At 39.2% G+C, this 22,207-nt stretch overlaps 1 protein-coding gene across 1 annotated transcript in view; it reads right to left on the reverse strand.

Annotated features, from left to right (window-relative positions):
• Nucleotides 1–800: 800 nt before the first annotated feature.
• The window catches only part of Nrxn3 (neurexin 3), a 1,492,393-nt gene continuing 1,470,986 nt past the window's right edge, over nucleotides 801–22,207 (reverse strand). The window contains 1 exon segment of the mRNA XM_038336206.1: nucleotides 801–1,540. Coding sequence (XP_038192134.1) covers nucleotides 918–1,540 — 623 coding nt within the window. The 3' untranslated portion in view covers nucleotides 801–917.

Here is a 22,207-nt window from a genome sequence, read left to right on the forward strand (position 1 = left end):
TTGGGTCGATGGACAGGGACAGTATTTGTTAAGTGAAACCAATAGCTCTGATAAAACCAGCCCCAAACCCGTCTGTTCGAGGTTTGAGAGGCAAACATTGAAATTAGATCTTGGGGACCCCACTTTTCAAATAGATCGTCATCCACCCCATGGGTTCATCAAAGCATTAGGAAACAAACAACAGATTCTAGAGATACTACAACCTGCTACGTGGAGTGAATGCCATGGTAGCTTTTGAGTTCATATGGCAAGAGTCTCATACATTTTGTTTTCTGAGTATTTTTTTTCTCTTCATATGTGCAGTCATTGTCAAAAAAATAAGTGAAAACCCAAAAGCCATTTTCCCCTCAGATCTTGAAAAGTTACACTCACATTGGCCAGAACCAGATAAAGGATATTTCTGGGTTTTTTTTTGTATTATTTTCTTTTTGATTTTTTTAAAGCATTTTTCTTTTCTCATTTTTTTGTTATTTTTTTACATAATTAAACAAACGAACAAAAAAATAACCCAACATTGTTACAGTCAAGATTCACAAACATCATTACAGACTCACTTGCAGTTATGGAACAAGTAAGTCATATTGTCTTCTACCCTTGTCAAAAGGTCCTGGAGAGAAGGAAGCTTCCAAAGTCGCATAGAGTCATGGGCTTGCTCCAGGACGCTAAGTGTGTGCTTTATGATACAGCAGGGCAGAGAGAACTTTCTGTCTCCGAGCCATGGCTGCAACCTCGCAGCATGGCTGAACTTTACAGAGAGATACACCATCGTATGTGTCCTTTTAAAAATGGCTTTCCTCGCCATAGTCGTGGTGTACCCCGTCTCACAGAACACATCTGACAAGTTAAGTCTCATTGTCAAAGTACTCAGGTGTGTGTATATAAATCTGTTTGAAATTCACATACGATAGGCGTTATGTTTACACATAATACTCCTTGTCTTTGTTTTTTTGTTTCTTATGGCCGCTCTTGGAGCTGGCTTGCTTCTCCTTCATGAGCGTGCCGTTGCTCTGGGCCGAGTTGCTGATGTAGTTCCTCGTCTCATCCACTTGATAGGACCCCTCGTCCCTGTTCCTGTACTTGTACATGGCGTACAGGAGGATCAAGATGCAGAGGGCGGCAGCAGCCACAATGCCGACGACCATCCCTGTTGTACTGCTGGACTCCCGGATCACCTCTGAGGCCCCCGGAACCCGTCTGATTCCTGGCTCCGTGGGGTTTGCTGTGGGCACATTACGGAACATGGGGGAAGTAATTAGTGGGCTCTTCAGTTTGGTGCTGTCTAGCTCATAGGCAGTGGGCAACGGAAGCAAGACTATATCAGGCTGGGGTTTGAGATCACGGTTATTCATTTTGCCAGCTGGCAATTTGGGCACCATCCCAGACGAGGAGGACGCTGTGAAGCGGATCAGCTCAGGGGACAAAGATGTGGTTGTAGTTCTACTAGTTTCCGAGACTTTGTTAGGTCTAAAGTCCTTGGATTCCCACTTGGGCGCATGTGCTTTGTAGCCACCTTCGAAGATTGAAGTGGAAAGACTCTTATCTGTTACCAAGGAGAAGGTGGTGTAAAAATCTTCATCATCAGTAGGGGGCAGGTTAGAGTCAAAGGTTTCCCCTGAGCCATACCCAGATATCACCAAGCCATCATCATCACAACCATCGCTGCCTTGGTCCGACAAGCAAGGTAACCCCGCCTCAGAGGTCATGGACAGGGAATCTTTGGTGGTCTCAATAATGGTGAGGAGGGGGCGGAAGGTAGGGGGGAGTGTAATGGAGGGTACACGTGTAGCAATAGGAGGGGTAGCTAAAGGGTCTTCTACAAGAAGAGGAATAACTAATTCACCTCCTGGGATTGAAAAGAAAAAAAGACACAATTAGTACAGGATACACACAGTTCATTGTCACTCTAAGGAGGGCAGGGCAGAGGCTATGCCTCTGAAATGGCTATGAAGTGACCTGAATCTACATACGGGTACTTCTGACTATCGCCTTGTTCTTCCAGGCTGACACAGAATCAATTATACGCCTCTGCACACCCAAAATTTGGAACCTTGGAAATAAGTGTCTTAGATTTTTAAAGATACTCTCAAGTGATTTATAGTGACAAAATTCCAACAGGCTGGCTCCAGGATCTGCTGGTGAGCTGACTTTTAGCTAATCACGTTCTTAGACGTACTACCAAGACTTCATGTGGGGCTGTATATATATATATACACAGTGAGCTTCATTTATGGCTGTATCAACCAACACACGGGTACCATTTCTCTATTGCTTAGTAGTTACTTTCCTGAGAGAGGGTGGCTAGTGTTTGAGCATCTGGTCCCAAATATGTCCGCTGTTGTAGTACCCTCCTCTATCAGTGACAAAGCCAGGCTGGGATTCGCAGCAGGTTTAATACTGCACAGTCCAGGGACATTTCAGAGAGTCAAACCTTCAAGTTGACAGTTTGCCAAGATTCTTCCTATAAAGATCCATTCCTAGAACTCTTCCATTCAGTATCCCTCACCATGCATCTTTAAACACCAGCCAGGTTTCAGAAATACGACATCTGTGCCACCCAGGTATGTTAAAAAGAAGGCCTGGCAGCAAACACTGTAAAAACCTTTGACTGCCTTCCTACCTAGCCAATAATTGTGTTACACAGAAAAAGACAGGTCAGGGAGGTGCTCATGTGAGTTCTGAGAATCATTCAGAAGGGGAAGGACAACAGAAAGGGGCATGACTATTTCTCACCTAAACAGACTGTTATTTTTTCAAGGGAAAGAAGTAAAACACACACCTTCCCAAGAGCTTCAAGATGTCTGCGGTCTGGGTTCTCAATCCGAGTTTCTATTCTAACACTCAGAGTTTGAACTGATGGAGCCAAATGATCTTTGCAGGGTTTTCAGAGCTCCAGGTTTCCTTTGCTAGACCAGTACGCCTATTTTTTTTCTTTTTTACATTGTGAACATATATAATTCATATACCTTGTGACTTAGTTAATACATAATTTACACACTTTTGCTAGTTTTTATAAATGGGATTTGGAGCACAATTCCCTAAAGGAAAGATAGCCCTAAAATCTAATCCTGTACTAACTATTTTTCTTATAGTCCTAGTGGTGGGGAGAGGGGAGTGTGTGCTACATTCAAGGTGATCTGGGAAGAGGGCAGTGTTTAAATGAAGGCTCACAGCCAAAGGAAGGAAGGGCAACTTTAATTTCCAGATAAGAACAAGACTGGGGTTGTTTTTCAATTAGGAAAAAAATTTTTTTCTCTTTTCCTGTGTGTGTGTGTGTGTGTGTGTGTGTGTGTGTGTGTGAGAGAGAGAGAGAGAGAGAGAGAGAGAGAGAGAGAGAGAGAGAGAGAGATAGGGTGTGTGCGTGTGTGCGTGCATGCCTGTGTGTGTGTGTGTGTGTGTGTGAATGTGGGCACAAATATGCCAAAGCCTGTGTGTTTTAGAAATAGTTGTGGATTTCTGCATTTTTGAGGCAGAATTTGTTTTTGTTTTGTTTTGTTTGTTTGGCTGCTGTGTATACTCTAGGCTAGCAGGTCCTAAAGCTTCCAGGTGGCTCCCCTGTCCAATCTCCGCTTGTAGCAGTGCACAGATGACAATGTAAGACACCAGCTCTGCATTTCTGTGGGTTCTGGGGTCAGACTTGTGAACCAAGTGCTCCTACCTGCTGCCCTGTGGCTAGACTACGGTTCCATTTAATCTGGATTAACCGGAACAAAGGTTCAATGTGTAGCTTCATTACCAACATAAAAACTGAGTTGTTTGTTCCTTGAGGTTATAAATAAAATACACCTCTTAAGCAAGGGAGGAAATTGGATTGAGGAGGAAGAACATCTGACTTGTTGGGAAATAATTCATTTGAATCATAAATGCAAACGCCTAGCCCTTCTAGGAATCAAGGGCTCCATCTTCATCATGCCCAGAGGGCATTTATTAGTCCTTTTTCGGAACCACCTGTAGCACCCACCTGAAGACTTCAATTCAACTTGTTTGTTTTCTCTTCAACCCTTGCTAAAGTGTCACGGTGTTGTTTAAAATTTACAAAACCCGGTCACCTTCCAGTTGAATCAATCTATTCTCCTTTGCTATTCTCCTCTCATCCAACAGCCCAGCAAGCACCGCTGATTTCAAAACAAAGTCCAAATTCACCTTTTCCCAATGGTACAGACAGAGGGTTCTAAGGCTTGCTAATGGAGAGTCTCTAATAGGCTGCTGAGTTCCAAAGTGAAGTGAATGTGATTTCTTTTTACAATAAAACGATGGGGTATTGTATCCCAAGTCAGATGCGAAAATCTTTCAAAACCATCCAACTTTTTTTTCTTCAATGTTTTTGTTACTAACCCTGATTGAGGTGATAAGACATTAGAAAGGAGGCCCTCTGCCAGGAAAATCTGAAGCCAAAATATTCTGATTTCTACTTGCTTCAAATCGTAGAAGCTTTTTCAATCTTCTCTCTTGGCCTTGCCGGGAACTGGAAGATTGCCTGGACTTTGAAATCAAGCTGCTTGGCATGGGAGGCCCATTATTACAAGTGGGAATTAGAACAGGGTAAAACCTTCAGGTAACTCTGGACGTGAGGACTACCTGGGGCAGGTACATGAGTTGGGTATATAATTGAGTTTAAATATTCCATTACTTACTTAATTACCTTTTTTATTTAGTGTATGTGAGTACGCGTGTGTAATTCTATACATAGCATATTCATGTATATGGAGGGGTATGTACAATGTCCTCTACAACTGTCTGCCTTATTTCTCTGAGGTATAGTCTCTTCATGAAACTGGAGCTCATGGTCCCCTGCTAGGATGGCAACCAGCAAGCCCCAGGGACCGTCCTGTCTCAGCTCGCCACAGTGCTGAGGTTAGAGGCACACACGGGACCTTTTCCAGCTTGTTGGTGTCTGATGTTGGCTCCATATAGTCACACTGCAAAAACTTGTGAACCCTGGCCCAACTCCCTAGCTCTGCAATCAATTTTAATATGAAATTTTGTCTTTAGGAATTAAAATGAATACAGTGTGTAGTTAGCCCTCTGTATTTATGGACTCCGCAGTCAAGGATTCGAGTGATTGCAGATAGGAAATGCACCCTTCCCGAAAAGTGTCTGCACTGAATGTGTACAGAATAAATAGTCTATCAATCCTTCATACAGAATATACATTGTATTTGCTATTAGGACTAATCCAGATAAGACTTAAAGAACAAGAAAGCTATGCACAGGTTTGTTGCAAATTATGCCTCTTGTTTTGAAGATTGGATCGACAAATGTTCCCCAAGCTGCTCTCAAACTTCTGGGCTCAAGCAAAAGCCTCTGCCTTCCAAGCAGCTAGGAGACTAGTCACATACTAACAGACCTGGCTGACCGGGCTGTTTTCTATAAGGGGCTGTCTTTGTTTCCTTCACTGTTGCTGTGATAAAGTACTCCCACAGGAGCAGATTAGAGGAGGAGTTCAAGGTTGCAGCCCATCATCCATGGACGCATATGCTAGCCACATGGCAGCAGGCAAAAACATTTGGTTCACAAGGCTGACCCCACAACAGGCAGGAGCTTCAGGGCACTGGTCACATTGCATCCGTAATCAGTAATCGTGGAACAATGGATGCTCGCGTTCAGTTTACTTTCTTCTTTTTATACAGTCCACGCTCCAGCCCCAGGGAATGATGATACCCACTGGGGACCAGTCTTTCTGTCTCTACTAACCCAATCAAAATAATCTCTTACAAGTATGCCCAGAAGCCTGTCTCCCAGGGACATTAACACACACAGATGTTGGTGTCAGAGAGGTGATCGGAACTAACCCTCCATGTCAACTGATCCAAGGTGATAGATAGGGTTAGGAGGGACGCAATAGCTAACAACATGCCATTCCGTCACAAGACTCTACAATTATCAACCGTGTGTCTAAGCTTAGGAAAGTGTTCACATAATCAAGGAGTCTAAAACTAACAGACGGAGTGACATGAAACCTGGAATATATCAAAATCCCTATTTTCTCTGCAGTTTCTGAAATTTTCCTTTGGTTTAGAATAAGAACTATCTGTTTTCTTTAATGTTAGCATCTTAAAATCAGGAACATACATTTTTTTTTTTGACAAGGCTGTGCTTTTCCTTAAACTAGAGAGCTCACTAGGGATATAAAAGGTCTATTTTAGTCCGGAAGGCTGCCCTGCTTTTTTGCTCTATGAGTGTATTTATAGATATATAATTCATGCCTCTAGGGCTGATATCTAGCAAAGGGTCTGTCTGCCATCGCAAAAGACAGTGTATTAAAAATTCAGTAGAACTCTTCTGAACTGTGAGGATGTTGTCGGTGATGGTGCATGTAGTGGGTCACCAAAAAAATAAAAAATAAAATAACAGCATCAAGTTTCAACATGGCTCCAGCCTTTGCCTCTCTGGAGACAGCTGTCTCTGAGAGGTCACAGAAATACAAAAACAATGATGCTAAGCAGGGAACCCCTAGAGAGGACTCTGTGCTCCAATTAGGGGAATTCTGTTATGTCCATTTGGATTCTTTTCTTTATTTCTGATTTGCATTATTCTAATTTACTGGCTCCATAAAGACACTTGTTTACATATTTGGAGTCATAGGAGTGAATCCTTCCACACACAGAGATGCCTTGAAGCTTTTAACCATTAAATGGCTCTATATTGATGACCTACAGGGAAAAAAATTACCTGGCAAAACATAGCCAGTAATTGGTGGGAAAAAATAAGAATAAAACACAAATGTCTCACTGGAGATGATAATTTATATCTAACTTTCTATCTAACATGATGAAATTCTTTAAGTAAACCAGCCCCTAAAAACATAGCAAATGGTTCATCTGGAAATATTTTAATTATGAAGGTTACCAAATCTTTCTTCTTGTTGACTTTTACATATGTACAGCTGCTTGATATAATTATGTGTAGTAAACTAGAGAATGCCAGATGAAGTTTTCATTTGCTTATTACTTAAGAGCTTTTGTTTTGAAGTCAGTCTGCCTAGACTCTTTTTAATACTGGAATTATACTCATGAGCCACATGACTTGGGTACTTTTTTTTCAGCTCCAAGGAAAACGGGAATAATAACAGAGCCCATTACAAGCCACCACACACAGAGTATTTACTACAGTGACTTCTGCTACTAACAATGACTTTTTACTAGTTTTACTGATATTCCAATCATTGATGAGTTTATCTGTCAGTTTTAGTGCAGTGGCTTTATATTCAGAGACATAACGCCACAGGGCTCTAGAGATGATTTTAAATGTAGACATTGTGGAAAGACTCATCATTCAAATACAAGTTCAAAGAGCTTATATTTGATAATAAATGATTAGCCTGTAATAAAATGGATGGCTTCTTCAGAAAACATGAGCTTTTTAAATACAATTAGGTATATTAACACCCCTTTTAGGAATCTGGTTTGTAAACCAGTACAAAATCATTTGAACAGAGGTGAAGAGAGCCAGAGCCCGTTCATGAAAGTTGCCAGGCTCAAAACATGTCTTACTCACCGCCCAGTTTGATATTTCTTATAACAGTTTCAGATACCATTGATACCTGGAACTAAAGTTAAAGCAAATCACTTGTTCATTATAGAGGTTTCACAGTGCTTCTCTCAAGCCCTGTGCTTCTGGCATGCAGTTGTTGCACCCAGTCCAACAACCTCAAGGTCGAGGCACTTTCTCAACACGTAGTTAGTTACACAGTGGTGGTACTTACCCAGAGCCTTTCTAAATAAAAGCTGAAATATGAAAACCACCCTGAGTGTTCTTGAAACAATCAGAAGCTCCCTAGGAAGCTTACCTGTTTAAATCCTTCAGGATGGGAGGGAGAAGGGGAGGAAAGGAAATGAAGGAGAGGACAGGAAAAGAAAGGGAGGAGGGGGGAGAAGAAGGGAAGGGGAATGCTTGAGCCTTCTCTCTGTGTGTGCGTGATGCAATGGGCTTTTGCCAGAAGTTGGCTGTACACTTTAGAAGGCATCGATATCATAGCGCAACACTGTAAACACCTGAGATTCTTGATGTCTTTATTCTGAGGAAAATTGATTTTGTAGCCTGTGGTGAAGATGATAGCGTAATCCTGGAGAACCACTCTACCATAGTCACTTGAGAGTACCTTATTTCCCCTTCGCTGAAAGAAAATTAGATAAAGGGCTGATTTCCTTGAATATTGTCTAAGGAATTAAATTAAGGATAAAATTACCACTGGTAATATTTGGAACTAACTCAAATTAATTTTTTTTGTTCTGGTGTACAGGCCTCCCATGTGCTGTAGCCAATTTTAATAATTTTAATACCCCACTTTAGAACAACCAGTCCTGTAAAGACTTTAACGTTAGCAGTTAAAACTAAGTTCATGCAAAGACTAGGTTTCTTGAGTTTGATAATGACTAGGCATCTATCTTCTTAACTGAAAGTAGAATTCCTATTGATTATTGAGTGCGATTCAGCACAAATCAGAACAGTGAACATTAAGCAAAAAAAGCACAAGTAAAATAAAATACTTGATATCGTTCTCAGAATCATACAGTACAAAATAAAATCAAGCCAAAACAAGTCGAGCAGAAGGATAGCAAATAATACCAAAGCATTCACAATAAAAGAACACAAGCAAAGGAAAATAAAACTACAGAAGCTGTTTTGTCTAAGAGAGAAAGAGAAAAGGGGAAAGAGGGAAAGAGGGAGAGAATATTTCAACATAGGCAAAATAATTGAAATTACAACAGAAACGCATAGCATATTAATTTATAGTCAACTTACATCAACAAATTGCCCGCATGTTTTTTGGCATGAAAGAAAAATTTACAAAAGAAAGTTGTGTAAGAATGCTCTTGGACAAACAGAATTGCCACATTCTTGTGACTTGCTTTTTTTGTTGTTGTTGTTGTTGTTGTCATTCCTTAAAAAACTTTTGAGCAAAATGTCTAATTTTTCAAATATCATAATTTACAACAGAGAGTGATACAGGGAGTCAACAACACATACATTCACACCACAGAACATGAAAAGAAAAAAATCTGCACTTCAACAATTTTTACGTTGGGGGACTTTGGAGGGCATCGATGTTAAATTTAAAATAACTCTAATCGCTATGATTGAAAGTGAAAAAAACTGCTTTTATAATTTGCCTCTTAAAAAAAAATCTATGCATTTATAGGGTTTTGAATGAATTTCTTCGTTGTCAGTTTTCGAATATATATTTAGCTTCTTATTGTCTTTTTGACAAATTTTAGATTTTTCCTTAATTTGGGGGAATGGATGACATCACATAAATTGTAACAATGCTAAAGAAAGGGGGGGCATGGGAAGGGAGGATGCGGAAAGGGGGAGGGTCGCATCTACGAGTGTACTACACAGGAGATGACGATGATAGGAGTAAATGTGTAAGTGAGTCGCCATGTCCATGTAAGGGCGGCACGGAGTGATCTAGCTGCATTAGAGCTTCTGGCTGTAAGGAAGGGATGGGCAATATACAAAAACAAATGAGCCTACACACGCCCATCTATGGAAATCAAGAACAGAACTCTAACACTGACAATCTCACACACCCTAAGCTGCAACTTCTTCAACATGCAATTACTCCAATATCAATACAGTTTCATCGTAAGATTTTTTTTCAAATCATAAAAACACTTAAACTTTTTTCCTCCTACTCAAAATAGACAAAGTACATGAAGTAATATTACTAATAAGATCAAAGGATTAAAAGCAAAATTAAGGAGACTTGAGTTATGCATTCCCGTTGAACAACTTCACCGGCACCCACACAGCCCCATCTACGGCTGGGCATTGAGAGACGCACAGAGATGGTGAGAGGTAATGCCAAAGCAGAGAGCCCATGTCAAGGGCTGCTAACAACTCCTCTATACAGAAATGGCGTGTTCCAAATGACATCATCCACTTTCCACAAGCCACCCATAATCTCTACTACTGCCCATGAGACTGGCTTATCTGAGAGATGTGGATGTGGGGTTCTGCAGCTGAAGTTGTTCCAAGTTAAAGAAAGGGTGGGAAAAAAATGCAGGAAACAATTTACAACTTTTTCTCATCAATTTTTGATAAAATCAAGTCTAAAGATAAGATCTAGCAATTAAAAAGAAATACATTGATATATTTAGAGAGATATATAATACAAAACATTTAATTTTCAAACAAGAAAGGGAATATAACAAAAAAAGGTTTTTTTTAAAGAGATGAACAACCAGATGCACACATTGAGAAGGTACAGACAGAGCAGTCAGGGGACACAGCATTGTACTCATGGTGTTTCTTGCTGGTTTTTATTTGCTTGTTTTAGATTTGGATAATTGATTCCCCTTTTTGCAACAGCCAAAATTGAAAACAAGTTCAAAATTTTTTTTGAAAGTTGCATTTTGGTTTTGTTTCTCTAAAAAAAAAAAAAAAAACATAAAATAAAAAGGGCGTGCAGTCTGGATGTACGTCCTAAGCAGACATTTAAAAGAGAAGGTGGATATTGTCTATCACCCCTGAATGGTCGGAATGTAAATCACGTTAACATGCTTAAAGTAAGTTGCATTTAGGGAAAATAGAAAAACAGAACAAAGAGCCGGGTTAGGCAGAGAGATCAGCAAGACAAAACCAATTTGGGGTGGGATAAAGGAACTGAGTTTCATTTCATGCTTTTCCAGTAGGGGTGAAACACATCACAGGACTTCCTAATGTCAAGTGTAGTGTGTGTGTGTGTGTGTGTGTGTGTGTATGTAGTGTGTGTATAGTGTGTGTGTGTAGTGTGTGTATAGTGTGTGTGTGTAGTGTAGTGTGTGTATAGTGTGTGTGTGTAGTGTGTGTATAGTGTGTGTGTACAGTGTGTGTGTAGTGTGTGTATAGTGTGTGTGTGTGTGTAGTGTGGTGTGTGTATAGTGTGTGTGTAGTGTGTGTATAGTGTGTGTGTAGTGTGTGTTTGTAGTGTGTGTATAGTGTGTGTGTATAGTGTGTGTGTAGTGTGTGTATAGTGTGTGTATAGTGTGTGTGTGTGTGTAGTGTGGTGTGTGTATAGTGTGTGTGTAGTGTGTGTATAGTGTGTGTGTGTATAGTGTGTGTGTAGTGTGTGTATAGTGTGTGTGTGTAGTGTGTGTGTGTGTGTGTGTGTGTGTGTGTAGTGTGTGCGTGGTGAAGCCTGTAGTGAGAGGAATTGCAAAAAAGTATAGTAGTTCCCAAACTGTGCTTCTGGGGACTTGCCTGAGAAGGTATGCTTCATAAGGTGTACCAGAGTGACAGTAGATAACATTGTTTCATGAGTCTTCTGTATTCTTGCTTATTTTTTTTCCTTTTTAAACTGACAGAGTGCATGGTTTACAATAGGATGTTAAAATAACCCTAGTGAGTGGAAGAATAACTGATATTACTTTTAGTAATAATATCAAAGCTTCTGCATCATCAGCATCAGTGTCTATAAACAGCGATGATCAGGATGCATTGTGCATGAAGGAGATGGTGTCAGTCTTACAGAGACTAACTTAAGAGACAAAACATTACACCTGATCTACATTAAGAAAAGTAGACAAGAGCATGTGAATGTTTTATATGCGTGTGCATGTGTATTTGTGTGGTGTGTGTAGAAGCACTGAGAGAAAGATACTACATAAAGGACATAAAGAGACTTTTAGAAATGGCTTCATCCCCTACTGGAACAGATTACTAAAGTTATAATCATCATTATATCCCTGTGAGAACTTTAATGTTCAACCAATGACTGGGAAACCCGGGTAGACAAACCCCAAAGGCAAGACACTTGAGAGAGCTTGGTTCTGATAGCCAATTCCAACCACTTCATAGAACCCCTCTGGGTGACTTTGACAAATCAAATGAATTTTGAAAATGAGGCCAACTTCTGCCCCCTAGGAGACGCCCCTTTTATTATTTTATTTTAAACAGAATTGTAGTAATGTGTCCCCATGGGTCAGTCCGTACCAAGATTTTTAGTCTCTGGTTTAATAATGTCAATCATTATTTTCAGAACTTCACAAAGAGCAGCTGGAATGTTTTAATGTGGAAGGAAGACAATTCCATTATTATAAGAAAAGAAAACCCTTGTTGTCATTTGGCTGAGCTTTTACTAAGAAAGTTTTAACAGTGAATTTTACTTGATGAGAAGATATTGGAAGTGCTAAGGTAACTGGTTATAAGGACATCAAATGACTTTCATAAAAATTCTTTGGTAAGATTCACATAGACTACTTTGGGTTTTATATGTAACTACTGAAAGCAGGAAACGAAGCTTGTGTAAGTGAAAAAAGCTCAAACATAAGATCAAGTCTGAGGTGCTCAGATTTCAGGATATATGGGTAGCACTTTCAGGAATATATTAAAAATTTGAGTTCCCTAAGGTTCCTGTAGAGTAATTTACCTATTTCAAAATTGCCTTGAAATCTACTACAAGTAGGACACCACTTAATTTCCAGAAATCATTGGTTTGGACAATTCAACATGCTAAAATTTCAGGTTGCTACTTTGCAAAATTATATATATATATACATATATATATATGTATATATATATGTATGTATTTTTTAAATTCACGGAAGCTATAGTTTGAAATGAAGCCAACATACCTTGGATATAAAGAGCACACCAATATTTACAATATAAGTTAGTCATTAGTATATAAATGTGAAACTGCTTTAATCTATAATACAATATAAAAAATAAATTGTTCATAGTCATGTTATTGTTTCATTATTATTTCTCATTATCTATCTACCCTAGCTTTATGCTTCCAACAAGTACATATTATGTATTTAAGGTCATACTAAATGTTAATAATGTGTTTCAGTTATATTTGTCTTTGAGAACAAATAATACAGTAATTTGATTTAAACTAGCATATTCCTATACAACCATTTTTATCTCAGCATGTCCAAATAGCCCCATCTAAAGTAAAACGTAATCCTTACAAAAAGTCCTATATGATGGAATTTCACAGGTCAGAATTCATTGTAGAAAGCTCTCATGAACTGAAAGCATTCGTTTCTAAACTATCAGATGGAAGTGGAGTTGGAGAAACTGAAGGTAACTTAAAATCAAGCCCCACCTGTTTTGGGAGGAAGTATGCCTTCTAGAAGTCACATGAGAAGATAAAGTACCAGCAGCAAAGCTCAAATGAATGACATTGTAGAGGGTGGAAGAGGGGTTTGTTCCAAGAGTTTCACTTTAAGCTTGAAAACTTATAGCAGAGCTGAGGAATTGAGAGATCACACACATAAAGGGGCACAACAGTTAATGATACTATATTGTAAGCTGGACCTTTGATAAATGAATACCTAAGTTCCCTTGTCACATGGGGAAGGTAGGTTACTATCCAATAATAGATGTGTTGTCTTGAGTAACTATTTATGTATATGTATATATAAATATATATAAACGTGCGTGTTGTAAATGTGAGTTATATATATTTTGGCACAACTCATGAAAACCTGTTGTATACATTAAGTATATTATAATGTGGTTTTAAAATATAGATTATGTGTTGGATTAAGTCACTTTCCTCTCTAAGAGTATTTCAAACTTCTCCAAATGAAAGCTGAGTCTCTTTATCCACCATGTAAGTAAGCTCTGTAAGCACGGCTAGCTGCCTCTAGCTTCGTTTTCTAGGGCTTCTTCTCACCCAGACGTCTCAGGCACTGGGTATACTTTTTGCTTCCCTCTCAGAGAAAGGCAGGTCTTTGATCCTTCCCTGGGCGACCCTTTCAGTGACTGAGGTCTCTCCTGCACCTAGTTTCCTCTGCCAATCCTTTGGGGACCTTGCTAGTAAAATGGCAGCTCACTTTTAACAGCAGCACCTCATATGCTCATCCTTCCGTACAGAGATTACAAGCTAACGCTGGCCCATTTCTCTTTGTTCATTACTTTCCTTGGGGGAACACACAATCAGTGAGAGCGGAGACTTTGTATTCTTATGAGGCAAAGTCTCCCTAGTTCAGTCACAGAAACATAGTATAACTCAGAAAATCATGCTGAGACGGGGAATGATGCTCCCAGCAGCCTGAAAATCCCTTTCCTAGGGAGATCATTTCGCTTTAATTGCATAGTCTTGCATAACTCCTAGCACGGTGCGTTGCCCACCCAAGGCAGTGAGATGATGTTTTATAAACAGATGATTGAAGCATTGCTATCTGTGTATTGTTTCTTTTTCTCTTTTCTAAGCCGGAAGGAACTTCCTTGAGTTCTGCTAACTGGACCTTTCCACCTGCAGGTAGCTTATAAATCTTTTTGAAATATACAATACAGGTAATAAAAGCTTAGGGTTCCCCTTACAGAAAGATCGTGCCGTGTTTTGCTCTTTTTCCCTTAATGTAATTTGTATTATAAAGATATAATAACATAGTATGTAGATATAACTGTCTAACACTGATGATTGTCTTCAGGCAATGGAAATAATGGGACAATAATATTCTTACTGGAGAAATAGTGACCAGGGTGGTGGAAACAGGCTTTGGTATCCTCGCTTGTTGAATTCTTGCAGCTCCTGAAAGCAGAACCAGGCAGCAGTGGAACATTTACCGCTACCATGATACTTCAGGGTTATGCTTATATAGTAATGGATTATTCAAAAAAGCTTACTTAGTTTTGGCTTTTCTATTCTACCTGTTTTGACCAGAATTTGGGCCATGTTTTCATTGCTATTTTTCTGCATGACAGTAGTTAGACACTGCAAGTGTGTTGCCTTTCCTTTGTAGGATCTTGAATTTTATTTTTTCCTTCTTTTTTATTTATTTATTGAGACAGGGTTTCTCTGGATAGCCCTGGATATCCTGAAACTTGTTTTGCAGACCACGCTGGCCTTGAACTCAGAGATCTGCCTACATCTGCTTCCTGAGTGCTGGAGTGTTGGGATTATAGGCATGAGTCTTGAATCTGGCTAAGGTCCTGGATTCTCTAAGTCTTCCCTGGGCTGTAACTGAACTTGACAACATAGTACAATAAAACTCCTCTTCTCATTTACTCTGAAATCTATCTTTATTGCAAGGAATGCCGTGATCATAAAATCAATTGGACCACTGTGCTTTCTTTGTGAGTGGAGATTAGCATGACGTAAACAAAATGGACCCATGCATTTGACATGAAAGGATTAACTATGACCTTATGGGTTCAACTACACCCTGCTAAAGCTTCAAGTAGTTGTCCTATGAGAGGAGACTGCAAAGAAGCTCACAAGGACAAGACACATACATTAACTTATTATTATTTTTTATCTAAGATACTGCAAATCAGGAAGGACTTTGTGAGAAAGTTCTTAGTTATTCAAAAAGATAAAAAACATAGGTCTCAGATTAGTTAGGACAGGTGATTAGGGGCAAATACATATGAACAAGAAAATGGTTGCCATAGTGATTTCCTTTAACATAGAGAAAATTTGTAAACTGTAATCATTTAGTTAAAACATTAGTCAATAGTAAGACATTCAGACAAAAGTGTTCTTAAGAATATTGACAACTGACTCTGTCAGATATTGGAAGAATAAGTATAAATGATTTATTTAAGCATTAAAATTATATCTTCAATATCAGTGGATCTGAGCTTCAAAAAAGCTAAATTATTTGCTCAGAATCACACAATTAAGGAGCTGGATAGCCATAATTTAACATTGCCCTGTAAGCTTTCAAAGAGACTACACCATCACTTTCAAACAAATGCTGATTTTTTTTTGGTCTTATGATCTATTTATTCTGTGTGAGGATTGGTAAGTATAAATAAAGTATAAATAAAGTCTTAGATATAAAAAGTTGCACAAGGAGAGGTGGGGAAGGAGGATCCTAGGCTCATTACAAGTTTATTTCACACCTTTACATGTTAGGAGCCACAAGTGCATAATGAGAATTGCTACCTAGAGGGGCTATGGAGATGGACTTCGTCCCATCCTCTGACTGTCACCTGGTCCGTGCTGTGTCACTCTGTCTACTAAAGGCAGTAAGAACAAGATGGCAGGGAAAGCCTAGAAGCTGAAATTTTAAAACATTCTCCTACGAGATTTTCCTGCAACATCCTGTTGAGATACAGTGTTCTAAATCCCTGATTATGCTTGCTCTCTTCATCTGGAAAGGATGTATCCTATCCCCAGTTGATGGTGGAGAAAACAGAGAACTAACTTGGCGCTCTAGTTAGCCTAATATCGGCTACGATTGACTTTTGAAGCCGTGCATAAATCATAAGCATTTTTGTTTGTAAAGTGGATGTAAGTTTCACTGGCAATTGACGCTAATGGGATATGAGATAGTGAACATAATTCTAAAAGTATGGCAAGAGTAATAATTATCTTATCATACCACCAAAACAAAAGTCATCTTATAGCTTTTAATGCATAGAATTTAGAACCAAACTGTAAGTATTCTTTTGGTATCCTGTTTATCTGGGATTACTGGGGTAAAGGCTTTGGCTGTCAAATAAGTACCAACGAGAGGATATGAGTTTGGGTTGCTTGGTTTCTTCTGTGATGAAATCAAGAGTACTCTCTGGATGTCTCTGTATTATCTGATGATATTTTACCCTACATGCTAATCCATCAATGGCTATATAAAAAGTTCTTAAAAAGCACCATAAACTGTTGGAAGAAAGCATCACTTCTGTTTCTTTTCTAGTATTTTATTCTGCATGTTAACTCTACTAAACAAGGTTATGGCGTGGCATTGTTTTGGAGTGGTCCTGAGTTAGATTTCAGGAGGAAAGAATAAACCACAAGGGAGTCTCTTGTGCTAAGAGCTATGTAATCACACTGAACTCAGATACACACTTTCGTTTAAAACCAAAGAAAGAAAACCATAACTGCTACATATAATGGGCCCAATTTTCTTGAACCAGCATGGTAAAGAAACCCCTTCCTTCTCAACCCTATAAGAGACGCAACTTTCAAATGGCAGCTTAGCTGTCTGCTCCCTCTTTCTGTTCTCTTCATCCCCTTTCCCTCCAAAGCAGCTCCACTCATCGCATGGGAACATGCATCACATTTCATGCCATGAGATGTTACTTGATGTTACAATTAAGGACATGGCCAAAAAATCTTGCACTGAAATATGTTGCAATTTTGTCTCTTAACAAGCTCAAGCATATAGGTTCCACTAACCATTGTAGGACATTACGGAAATTGTCTTTGGAACACATTGAATATGTAGAGTTGCTAGCACACCATCAAGAGGTCCAGAAGGCATGGGAAATGGCTCCAACTGTACCACCTTCACCTTTGTGTCTCCGGGAAAGTGTGGAGTCAGGATAGGGGAATGCTGCCAACAGGCACCACAGCTACAGGTTTATACTAGACACAGGAATCTTTACTGTATGTGCATGTATGTGTTCATATGTATGTGGAGGCTAGAAGTCAACCTTGGGCAGTTTGTCTCAGGTGCCATCCACACTGGTTTTTCTGAAACAGGAGACTCTCAGTGACCCCAAGCTCACTGATTCAGCTAGGCTGGCTGGACAAAGAGCACCAGGGATTCATGTTTGTGTCTGTCCAGAGTTGATATTGAAGCACGTACCACAGTGCCAAGAATTTGTATATGGATTTTCACCATCACACTCAGACCTGCATGAGGGTATGGCAAGCACTCTACCAGCTGAACCATCATCTCCCTAGCCTAACATGCATTCCTGGAGACATGAGAGCCTGGGCCATCTGTCACTTTAAATGTCTCTTCATTTAAACAACAATCATCTTTTCTCCATGGGTCTCCAAGGACATTTCTCCCAGGTAAGCACAAACTCATGGAATTTGTGCATATTTTGTTAAAATGTGATGTGATTTTTAAAGTCTAATGCCACAGATGATGACCATGTGAGGTAGTATAGGGAAAGAAAGTTCAAGAAACATTCAAGATTTCCTGTTTAGCAACTGTGGCATAGTTAATTAATAAAGTTAGCATGGCCAATTCTGAAACCCAATTAGAATCTCTCTCTCTCTCTCTCTCCTCTCTCTCTCTCTCTCTCTCTCTCTCTCTCTCTCATGTGAGCTCATGTGTTCACACATATTCTTTTCCCATGCGAAGCCTGCTCACTAGCTTCATTCCTGTTTCATAGTAATTATAGGTAGTAATGTTTCTCCCAGTATTACATTGCACACACAAACACAGCACCGTCTATATTTTTAACTTCATTCCAAACGTAACATTTAAAAGGGTAAAGCATTGTTTTAATAAAATCGTAGTACCTAGGACTGGGCATGCTTAGAACATTTGTGTTACTCTTTTAATAAACGAGCAACTGTATAAAGCATATATAGTATGTATGTGACTAGGAATGCCCTTACTGTCTTGAATAACATGGTGCAATTCATCGATGGGGCAATTATTAAAACTCTGACTGTTGAGCCGTGAAATCGGCAGATGGGTACAAAGTGAGGCAAAGAGAAGCATGTGGAGTTTAACTGGTACGAAATGCCTCCATTTGAGAGATTTGATTCTCCCACAGTCGCACGACGACTGGTTCGGAAGGAGAGAAAATCTGAAGGAAGAAGTTACTAAGGAGGAAGTCTCCAGAGAAACACTCTCCCTGGTGCTTTTAAAGAAAATGACATCCCTCCAAAGCCACAGAGAAACTCTGTCTCGAAAAAAAAAAAAAAAAAAAAGAAAGAAAAGAAAAGAAAAGAAAAGAAAATGACATCCAAGGGCTGTGAGCGGTACAAACAATGATGGTGTGAAGCAGTGCCCGCCATGATTTGTGGCCCAGAGCAAAAACTCATAGACAAGGAGGAGATGGAAATAGCTGTTCAATATATTTTCAGAGAAGCCAGGCAGATAAGTAGAACTGGATGCTGCTGGGCCCTTCCCCACGGGTTATACATCCCACTAACAAGCAAAGCTTCCAGAAAACAAGCTCTCCTGACCTCACTGGAGAAGATACAACATTAAGAAGCCAAACTTGAAGGCAGTCTGATTGCTATAGGGCTTCAAGTAAACGGCTTGAATTGCTTTTTTTGCCCATTTTTTTTTTCAGACTGTAAAACCAAAGTTCCGTAATAAACAAAATGGCTTAAAGAAAATAAGTGTCATTGCTAATAAGCTCAATTACTCTCCAAAATTAGCACTATCAATTACAGAATATTTCAAATAAATTAGCATTACTGGTCTCCTTAATATTAACAAGCATGCCACAGCATTTCTGTGTTGTTGTACCTTAGAAAATTTTTGCTAATTCCATCTCTTTAAGTGAGGCGAGAACATTCTGGAATAATGTATGAAGTTAGTATTATTACCTGAGATGTATAGGAAATAGAATAGAGCGGGTGATAGATGATACCTCTTAGTATGGGGGGTTTGCAAGTTGATTCTCCACTGTGCAAATTAGCCACTGTGAGGAGTCATTTGAAACAATGGACCCAAAGAGAAAAACATAGGGAATAGCTGGATAGATTTATTTTATGTTCTATATATGTTATGTAAATAATGGCAAATTTTCCATCTAGCAGGTTCTGCTTTTTGAAGAAAGTATTGGTTGTGACTAATTTTTATTGCTCTGGGACACTCTGCCCTGCTGTCTTTTGTTCTGCGCTGCTGTTCAGACACTTGAGGTGTTTTAGAATCTTCAATCTAAGGTAATCAGAGACAGCATGGCAACAATTATCCATCGGTAGTCTGAAGCTGCAAGCAGCTCCTTCTCTGTTGGAGAACTCCTATTACAATGGTGGCCAAACAAAAGAAGCCCACGTAGATTTTGAAAAGTGTCCCTTGAAGGGCTGCCGACCACTCTGTGTCACGATTGCTTGTCTTATACCGAGGAGTGGAGGCCACTTTCTCATGAACCAGAAACTAAAAGCATATTGTTTACCCGCTGAGGAAGGGCTCTTGGTTTTTAACAATGTCAAGGTGTTAGTTGAAATGTCAGTTGGCAAGCACCGCAGTGAGGACCATCCAGGCTGGCCCACTGGTGTTACACGTGGAACTGGTGATTGAAAGAAAGCCAACCGTGAAAGTGGAATGGGCTATGAGAACAAGAGCTGCAGAGCACATTTGGTATTTCCTTTGGCATCTTCTTTGTCATCTGCCAGTAGATTCCTACAGTACCCACAGCCATTTCAGCCAAATTCGCTGACCTGTTAATTACATTCAGCTGAATATAGTTGATAAAATTGCACTTGTCTACATTTCTCCAGTATAAGAAGGAAACCATCCTAGCGAGCAGTCTGCCCTGATGATCTGAGCTGTGGGAACATGGAAACAACTGACTGAAACTTAGTGCATGGATGCCGTTGACAACAGTCACCCACAGCTAAGCTAGGACTCAGCTATTCGACGCAGGCCACGACTTAAATGTATCTGATCAATAAGTGGCCAAGACTAATCCTGTAATGTTTCTCTGCTGTGATTGCCATTTCTAAGTGAATGTCATGGTAATTGATCATAAAGCCCAACTGCTATGTATAGGCATATGGGACATTGTTAAAATTATAACTAACCATGTTTATGAAATGTCTATAACCATTTTGTTTATGAAGAACAATATGGGGCTGGAGGGATGGCTCAGTCACTACATTACACGCTATGTAAGCATGAGAACCTAGGTCTGGTTTCCAGCATTCACATAAACTGATCAATACAAAGAGTATAACCTGTAACCCAAGCACTGAGGGGGTACACAGGCAGATGGATCTCATTGCCTGAGACTTACTGCCAAAAAGTCCACCTAAACTGATAAGATGAGCTTCAAGCTCACTGTAAGATTCTGTCTCAAAAAAAATAGGTAAAACATAAACCACAGGTAGAGAACAATGAGGAAGGGCATCTTATATCAACTTCTGGCCTCCGTATGCATAAACCTGCTCACACCAGTATGCACATATGCACTTGCACACACACACACGTGTGTGCACATACCTACCCTAATAAGTATGTACACCTCCACGCACAAGAATATAAACTCTAAGGTAACAGTCACATTCCAATTTGAATAACTATTGGCTAGCACCAGTTTTTTTCATTTAAATCTCCCTGCTAAGCCAGGATGTACATTATTAGATAGTTATTCCTACATATCAAACTCCCATTCCCTTGGGAGAAGACCTCCTATGAGTCCCACAAGACTGAAAATCCCAGAACAAAGCCCTAAAAAATAAGGAGGCAAAATCAAAATCTTTGAAATCTATTTTTTTCCCAAGTTAAAACAACTCTCCAGGGAGTAAAACTAGATACACATTTTTTAAATAGCGCATTAAAAGGAAACATGTTATGGTATAAAGTGAAATGTTTAAAAATGTCATTCTGCATCCTTGCAAGTATCAGAGATGAGGACCACATATGGCCACTGTCAGAGCACTTGGTTCCCCGTGCTTTCAAAATTTGGTTTTAAATCAGTACATAAAATTTTATGTAATTATATACAATATGTGTTGAAATAGCTACAAACTGTGAAATGGCTCAATTTTTGCTATTGAAGAGACGCCTTCAAGTTGGTCTCTGTGATGTGAGAAAGCTACTTCTATTCTGTGTCCTCGGGGGAATAGAGATGGCACTCCATGAGTCAGAGGAAGACAAAGGATACAAGAACACGGCAAGCTCTGTTAAATTATAGCTGGAGATTAGGTGCAAACTCTCCTAATTTTGACTTTACCATTTTAATCTATTTCCTAGAAACTCAAACCACCATACTTAGGAAACACTTCAGGCCCATCTGTGTCATACTGCATGGGAGAGGTCTAGGAGCAAATAATAATTTATAGTGAAAACATCTGGTTCAAAATTAGAAAGGCTCAAAGAAGGGATTCGACCTCTTGAAATGAAAGAAACTGGTGGTAGCCAATAGTTATTCAAATAGGAGAATCAGACGTGGTGTCTTATCACATATATCATGCACATTTGTAGGAAGAAGGACAGGATTAGGAACCTTGTGTCTGAGGAGAGGGTCGCGATAGATATGAAAATATATTGGAGAATGAGTTGGATAGAATGTCAGCTTTGGTAATCTAAATAGTTTGATTCCTACTGTGTTACATTAAATTTCATCAGATTACTATATTTTCACAGTTACACATTTTAAATGGATAAAATAATCATATTATTTATTAATTATTATAATAAATATAATTAATATAATATAGTGTTATATAATATATAATTGACATATGTAATATATGTAGTATATATAATATAATGCATCTAAACAGCTGGTAGGCTTGAACAGTTTTGCTTAGAAAATTGTTCTTACACAGTGATTTTTTTCTATATCACAACCAAGATATATATATATATATATATATATATATATATATATATATATATATATA

The sequence above is a fragment of the Arvicola amphibius genome, chromosome 7 (assembly GCF_903992535.2).
Source record: "Arvicola amphibius chromosome 7, mArvAmp1.2, whole genome shotgun sequence".
NCBI classification, from domain to species: Eukaryota; Metazoa; Chordata; class Mammalia; order Rodentia; family Cricetidae; genus Arvicola; species Arvicola amphibius.